General features: G+C 35.8%; 1 protein-coding gene across 1 annotated transcript; it reads right to left on the reverse strand.

Moving 5' to 3' along the window:
* Positions 1-2,516: 2,516 nt before the first annotated feature.
* LOC145802492 (uncharacterized) lies at positions 2,517-4,596 on the reverse strand. The gene is made up of 3 exons (XM_082895218.1): positions 4,390-4,596; positions 3,837-4,248; positions 2,517-3,157 (listed from the first exon to the last, which is right to left on the reverse strand). The coding sequence occupies exons 1-3, from the start codon at positions 4,594-4,596 to the stop codon at positions 2,517-2,519; spliced, it is 1,260 nt and encodes a 419-aa protein (XP_082751344.1).
* Between the last annotated feature and the right edge of the window lie 3,475 nt (positions 4,597-8,071).

Raw genomic sequence — 8,071 nt, forward strand, 5'->3', positions numbered from 1 at the left:
CGCAGCCATGCTCATGGAACAACAAAAAAATGGTGTACGTTCAACGAAAGGTGTAGACCTGTCATATGTGTTTAGCAGTGTTTGTGCGGTATGTTGTGCATGCATGAAATGTTGAAACAAAAACGCATATAGTCAGTTAGCGTTAAAATAAAATTATTTAATTATTTAATTATTTTTTTTGAAAAGGACATGATGTGAAATCCAAGTGTTGTGTCCTGGACTAAGTTTCTAAACGTGCAAACAAAAGCTTCACGAGGTCATCGATACACACATTATCCAGTATTTCACGCGAAACATTGGACTTTGATGGTTAACAATTGGGGGGCTGGAACGTGGAAGCATTACAACTTGTTGAAACCTAGACGAGGGGCGCAGGATGACCATTATAATGAAGTGTTAAAAGTGGTAAGCCATAGTGTTTAAAAATACGTATATACAATTGTTATATCAATGTTGCAGCAAAAATGTTTGGTGATTAAAGTGTGTTTACATTGTCGTGTAAGACCATGGCTGAACATTTATTTTGCAAAAACAGTGGGTAGAAGACCATTACAACAGGGTCATTAAGTCGCGATTGGCCCCGAGCAACAGCAAAACGCCGGATTTTGATGGCCCACTTGTCCCAGTCCTTGACTGTCCACAGCAGAAGCCGGACACGTAAGTTGTTACTCTTATCATACTATGTTTTGTGCGCAATATGTGATTATGTTTGGCTGGTGTTATATTATGTTTTTTTGCTACGTATATGTTTTACTGTTTGCACGGAACACGTAAATGTGTGTCAAATGCACTAATTTGTTTTGCCTGTAATGTGTTGTTGGAAATAAGTGTGGAATGTGCAGTTGTTCTATTTAATTAGCATGCGTTCGTGTGGCTGTGTGAAATGTTTGCGTAACAGTGAAAAGTATGTTTTGAGGTTCTTGGGTTGCTGGTTTTGTGTTCATAACAACTGATTTTGGTCCCCCAAACATTATGCTTTTTGAAATCGTTGATTTATTGACCTCTACCAGGACAGATTGCGCAATGTTTGTGTGCTACATCATCCGGCAGTACATGGAGGGTGGCGACATTGGGAAAACAATGGATGGGCAAACACCTGATGAACTACGTGCGTCAATGGTGAAGATGTTTTTGAATGACCCAGTCAGAGGAGTCCGTGCGTTGGGACGCGTTTGAAGTTTTTATCTGCCACCGCAGCATTCATTTTCAGTGTTTTTGTTCGTAATCACAGTGGTTTTGCTAGGCATTCGAAAATAGATTTGTTAATGGTTTTGGACATGTTAATTGTGTTGGTTTATTTATTTATTTATTTTGGGTGGGAACTGTGTTTGATGATGATTAGAGTTGGTGAATGTTTTTTTTTTGGGGAGGATTAATTAATCTTCATAGTTTTTGCGAATGTGGTTTTGTGGAATTTGTACTTCCGAATGGTGTTTAAGTCAGTGGATTATTTTTTTGGACATGAATTTAAATGGTTGTTTGGTTTGATGTGCATTTAAATAATGGAGATCCATGTTAAAATTTGTGATTGATACTTGGAATACTTCAGTTATTTGTCCCCTCTAAATGTAATATCCACATCAAAATTGCCAATGTCTTCCAAGTAATACATGACTAGGATTTTGAAGACAAGATTTTCATAATAATCATTGGACTTGCGAAATTTCCAATCATTGAACAACGAGTTTTGGAATTCGTCATACGGATTGCGAGCATGATGTGGGGGTAGTGTGAATTGATTAACAAGGGCAACGAACATAATGTGTATTGTGTGGAATTGAACATTGATTGGTATGTTTCACCAATCATACAAAAAAAAAAAAAAAAGTACAGCAATGCACACGAAAATGCGAACAAAATTTGAAGGGAAAAATCCACCCATCCCATCTACTTATCAAGCTGTTCCAATTAATTGGGGGAAAAAATTTGTGGTTTTTGTAAAACATCGAGTAACGTAGCAGACTTTAAAGTAATGTAAAGCATGGAGAAATCTATAAGCATGAAGAGAACTGTTGTGAAAAATAACCAGGTCGAATGTTGGTAAGAACATCAAGTAATGTAAAAACATGAAGTCATAACCAGATCAAATGTTGATAAGAATATCAAGTACTGCAAAAACATGAAGTCACAACCAGACCAACTGTTGGTAAAAACATCAAGTAAATGTTAAAACATGAAATCAAATGTTGCAGTAATGCACACGAAAATGTGAAGTCAAATTTGAAGGGAAAAACCCACCCATCCCATCTACTCATCAACGAGTTCCAGTAAATTTGGGGGAAAAATATGTGGTGCTTGTAAAAACATCAAGTACATAAAAAGAGTATGAAGTAATGTAAAAACGTCGATAAAAACAACCAGAACACCTGTTCGTAAAAACGTCAAATAATGTAAAAACATGATGTCAAACGTTGCTACGCCACGTCGTGGTCACAAAAATAACGAACATAGTTGGCCATTATTTCAGCAATAAGTTTGTGAAAAAAAAAATTGGCCAAATCATATCATCCTGCACACTACATAGGTTCCTTGCATGTTTTCCTGTTGTGATGGCCCATTTTGCCACAACGTCCACATCGAATGCGTTGCGCAATCTCGCCTTTCGATGGAATTCTTTTCCACTTCGGTCTATCGGGGGGACGCTTGTACATAGGTGGCGTAATGAGATAGTCTGCTACACTGAAATTTGGTTTCCCCACAGTTGGAATTGGGTGGATGGAACCCCCATATGCTGCCTTATACTCGTTAATGTGGTAAAACAATTCTATGGCTTCGTAAATGTTCTTGCCACTATTTCTGAAAGCAACAACAGCGTGTGAACACGGAAATCCATTTAGCTGCCACTGGAAACAGAAACATGAACGGTTGCCAATGTCGACTAAGACTGATGGATGTGAACGAACCTCGAACACATTGTCATTCGACTGACTAACCAGCCATGACCTACTATCTTCGTACATAGCAACTAAAATCTTTTCCATTTTTGGGCAGATCTCACCCACCCACCCCATGGATTTCACTTTACGCTTTGACCTTTGTTCCATGATCTTACCCCTAACCGCGTCGACCAGCTGAGTAATGGGAAGGTGACGAGCTTCTCGAATCCAACTGTCGAAAGACTCGGCAGCATTAAACCACATCTCGCCATACCTACGTCCTTGCGTAAAAATTAAAGTAAAAAAAAATTAAAATTAGATCCGTAAAGATTTAGTGGTTAAGAATATATTGATTAATGTATATGTTAGTAGCATGATACCTGAAGTATGCATTGGACCAATGTTGAGGCTCCAAATCTTTCAGAAAATTGCCAACCACCACTGGGCTACATTGTAATAAAATATCTATTTTTTGGTTGAAAGAATTAACTGTAGGGGCGTAAGCGCATTCATGCAACTTCCGCAATAGGCCATTTTTTTTTATCAGCATTAACGTATTTCATGCGGTCTCGAAGATTCATCTGCAAATGTAACAAGCAAAATGCATGGTGTGCAGTTGGGAAGACGGTGCGCATCGATTGTATCAACTCCGCATTACGGTCGGATACAAAAGTTAAATTTCTAGAACAGTCTATAACTTCGGACAAATGGCGCAAAAACCACTCCCAGTTACACGTGTTTTCAGAGTCAACAATAGCAAAAGCGACGGGGAATAAGCCTGTAGAAGATGTGTTTATGTAATGTATACGTCAATAATGAGTTCGTAATGGAATGTAAAATTTAGGGGAGTGAAATAAATAAGCAGGAGCTTGAAGATAATGTTTGTGATGTTTGAAATTAGTATAACACAAAAATGAAACTATACAAGAAACCCATTTAAAAAATATAAAAATAGCATACCTTGGTTCCCATCTTTAGCTGTCGCCGTGAGCAACATACCCTTGAATCTTCCTTTCAAAAATGTACCGACCAAAAATAAAAGTGGACGACAATTGTTAAACCCATCAATGCATGCACGAAAAGCTATGAAATACCTCACGAAGCATCCAGTTCGTTGCTCGAATTCCAAATCGATATAACTATATAGGTTGTTTTGCATAACGGCGTCGCTGTACCACCTGAGTTGGTCGAACGACATACCGTGATCACCGAATACTTCATTATGCGCTTTTTCCACCCCTAACCAAGCAACCCGGTAACTAATGTCTAACCCGTAGCCATCTTTCATGTCGAACACGACGTCAGTTGGGCGTGTCAGCGGTTGTTCACGCACACGACATGCGATAACGTTGGAAACCAAATCTGACCCCGTCTGTGGGTTTTTTTATGTACGTACAGCAGCCCCACAAGAATGCACGGGGTTGAACTTTTTCAAACAGAAAATCCCATTCAAAACAGACACCCTTGAGTGAATCAGCCACTCACACCCTGTTGACGTTACGAACTTGCATACGGTAGTTACACGGACTGAGTCGTTCTTCACGTACTTAAACTGAAAACCACATTCAACGGCATACTTGCAAAGTATTGTCCGGAATTCATGCGCACCCCCAAAAAAAGATTGGCCAACTTTTGTGATACCGAACGCCCATCCAGCAGACAAGAACGACTTCTTCTTATGGGTACAATAATCCAATAACAAATCAGTACGGTCCTCCATATCAGCCGTTCACCAATCCGTAGTGTTGCTCGAACCATCATGGGGGGACCCTGCTGAACCAAGTTGACTGCCTGACACATTATTTCGCATTTGAATTAGCACGTCGATATGATCAAGACCAAATGACTTGGCAAGTGACAACATGTTTTGCACATCATCGTCACCTTCAACCTTAAACTTGTTGTACCCAGGAATGGTGAACATAAAATAAACCAAACCCCGGTCGGAAATATCAAATTTGTTACAAAAACTGTCAACCAACCGAGCATATGTGAAGGTTTGGCAGATACGCAACACCGTATTTGTCTGACTAAACGTACCCACCTACAACACCGCAAACTCCATGCCTGACAAAAAAACCCACATTAAAAGCTGGGGAAAAAAAAATAGCCACATTTACGGGTTTGCGAATCGGAGAACGTATCCACTGAATATTTTGAAGCATCTATAAACACATATGGTTGTTGAATCTACCATAATTGGGATTAAAAGTCGCTACACAGGTGGGAAATATTTGTAAGTGATACTGATATTTGAAACACCTCCAAACATTAAGAACTGATTGTAAATTTTTAGGAAATAATTGGTACAAACATTCTACCATGCCCAATGTTCAAAGGAAAACAATCTGTCATTCAATTACACATTCACATGTAGACAACGTTAGCAGAATAAGAGGTATATTACAAAACCATAACCAATGTTCTGTCGTGGTCAATGTTTACTCTAATCTGGAAAAATAAAACACAGAACATAACAGAACAGTAGAAAAACTGCAGTTAACAGTAGCAGAATGTTTATGTTTGTGGTTTAAATCTACATTATGAATGTTTAATTAGTACACGAACATTAGAACAATTGGCCAACGAAACGCATCCACCATTCACAACCCTCCCACAGTAAAACACCCCCCCAATCACCATTGACAAACCCCCACAAACACATATTCGAACATTACAAAAACCCCCAATGCCAACCCCCCTACACGACACATTACAAAAACCCAACCCCCAAGTTACAATGGCGCAAAACATAACAAAAACCAGAAGACATATTAGACCCACTAACAGAAAAATCAAATCGAGAAAGAGTGAATTGAAAAACAACAAAAGCAGACCCACCATTCCGAAGAAAATCGTAAAAAGCAAAAGATTTGAACAGCAACACCCAAAAACCATCCACACCACAAAAAGCGTCTTCAAACATAACACAAACACCAATTGGGAAACACCACAACATCCCCCCCTCTCATCACGCAGTCCACGCACACCCCTCCTTAAAAAAAGGAATGTTATCCCATACCTTACCAAACCAATAGCAACAACCAAATCAAAAGAAAACCGTAAATATATGAGCAAAATAGTCAACTAGATATACAATACTTTTTAAAAAAAATCATACCAAAAATGAAAAAGGACTAAATGGTTTTCAAGAAAACACTGAGGACTATATGGAGCAACATTCCCCCACATGGGATTTATGAGTAATTTTTCCTTATAAAAATATAATTATTATATAATAATTTTGTATAATATATTCTAAATTATAAAATAGTAAAATAAATACTCATTTTGATATTAAAAATAATAGTTAAATTAGAAGAAACACTAATAACATAAAATTAAAAGTAATTTTAACTATTTAATTTTCTTTTATATTCATTTGGAAAATAAAAATATGTAAAAATATAAATTATATAAAATTTATTAAAAAAATTAAATATAAATATGTTGTAGTTGGATTATCATATAATTATTTTACATGATATATATATATATATATATATATATATTAAATTACAAGATTGTAAAATAAATATTCTTAATTAAATAAAAATATCAACTATATAAAAGAAATTCATTAATGACTAATCAAAAAAAAAAAAAAAATACATAGCAACATCTAAATCTAAAAAGAAAAAATAATAAAAATATCCAAACGATAGATACATTTCAGTGTGTGAAGGATTAATCATCTGCAATATGATATTAAAATATAAAAGAACTTACTGTTAAACAATTGAAAAAGTTATTCAAGCAGTAAATCTAAATTGTAAAGGTTCATCGAGAGTATCATTGTTGTGCAAGTTTTTCCTCCTATGAGTTGTGATTAATTAAATAATGTAAAAAAGAAAGTATAATTTCATAGATAGAATCATTATAAAATTTAAATGACTAATTTATAATTTAAATAATATAGAATTGGTATTGGGTATAGAATAATACATATGAAATTAGGAGGGGAAAAAAAGGCAATTTAGTATTTAAAAAAAAAAATCTAATACTCTTGAAAGAATTATTAAGAAGAAAAACATGAAATACAAAATTGGTATTGAGTTTGTAGATTATGCCAATTTACGATGAAAAATATATAGAAAAGAAATATTTGTCAAATAGAATCCATATAAAATAATAAACTAAATATAATTTAAATTAAATTTTGGATTGTGTAGAACTCTATATGTAATTAAGAAAATACATGCTGATGTGGTTCTCTTAAAAAAAAAGTAAGTCTGTATAATATGTTATATAAACATGGGAAAACATAACTTTTAATAATATATATATATATATATATATATATATATGATATATATGTGATTTAGATTCATTTTATATATGAACTCTACAATACACAATTTTAATCTCTACCCTACTGTGAAGGGGTAAAACAATTAGCCCAAAACCCATAAAAGGAATTGTCTGGCCCAAACATTTGGCCCAGCCAAACCACCCAAAGTCAGGGAAAAGCCCAAACCTTTGTTAAATCCATCAGATGAAGAAAAAGTATCACATGGCCAACAGTCTGAATAAGATCGCCTTCTAGAAGAAAATCCACAGAATGAAGGAGAGCCTATGGATCTATTTGTAATCAACGAAAGAGATAATAGTTGTCAGAAATAGGGGAGTAGGCTCAGTACATTCAAACAATACAACCATCTGATGACCAAGATCTGACGGTTAAAGCACTTGCAAGTTGGCTATAAGCATCTGAACTAATTTAAGCCATCCATAGTGAGACAATCCAACGGTAATATATGAAAACCACTTGACCACTTGCCTGACCAGAGTCTGGCAATAAACAGAACCTTTGAATCAAGGTAATCATCTAACGGCTAAGATATAAGACCTCGGAACTATAAAAAGAGGAATCATAGAAGGGACAAAAGGCGAACAAAACTAGAATAAGTCTTCCCCTTCAGTAAAATATAATATGCTTAAATATTGTTCTGACTTAACCATTGGAGGGTCCTCCCGACCAGATCTGGTCGGAAATGATCATTGATGGCTTGGTGTTTTTGCAGAGTATAGGAAAGAGTATAGGAAGGAAAGCTCATCTCGGTTTTCCTGTGGATAATATTTTAACCTACCACAATTGGCGCTGTCTGTGGGAACCGAAGAGAAAGATGAGTAACCATCCTGATCTAGAAAAAATACCAAGTGACCACCAAAATTTGCCGATCGGAAATATGGCT

The sequence above is a fragment of the Camellia sinensis genome, chromosome 11, assembly GCF_055761805.1.
Source record: "Camellia sinensis isolate YWXY chromosome 11, ASM5576180v1, whole genome shotgun sequence".
NCBI lineage: Eukaryota > Viridiplantae > Streptophyta > Magnoliopsida > Ericales > Theaceae > Camellia > Camellia sinensis.

Bases quoted from the DNA above. Each gene is read 5' to 3' on its own strand.
- LOC145802492 (XM_082895218.1), bottom strand. From the start codon at position 4,596: ATGGAGGACCGTACTGATTTGTTATTGGATTATTGTACCCATAAGAAG. The intron at 4,249-4,389 runs GTATGCAAGTTC...AAAAACCCACAG, and splicing joins ACTCAGTCCGTGTAACTACC to ACGGGGTCAGATTTGGTTTC. The intron at 3,158-3,836 runs GTATGCTATTTT...TTTTTACGCAAG, and splicing joins AGCTAAAGATGGGAACCAAG to GACGTAGGTATGGCGAGATG.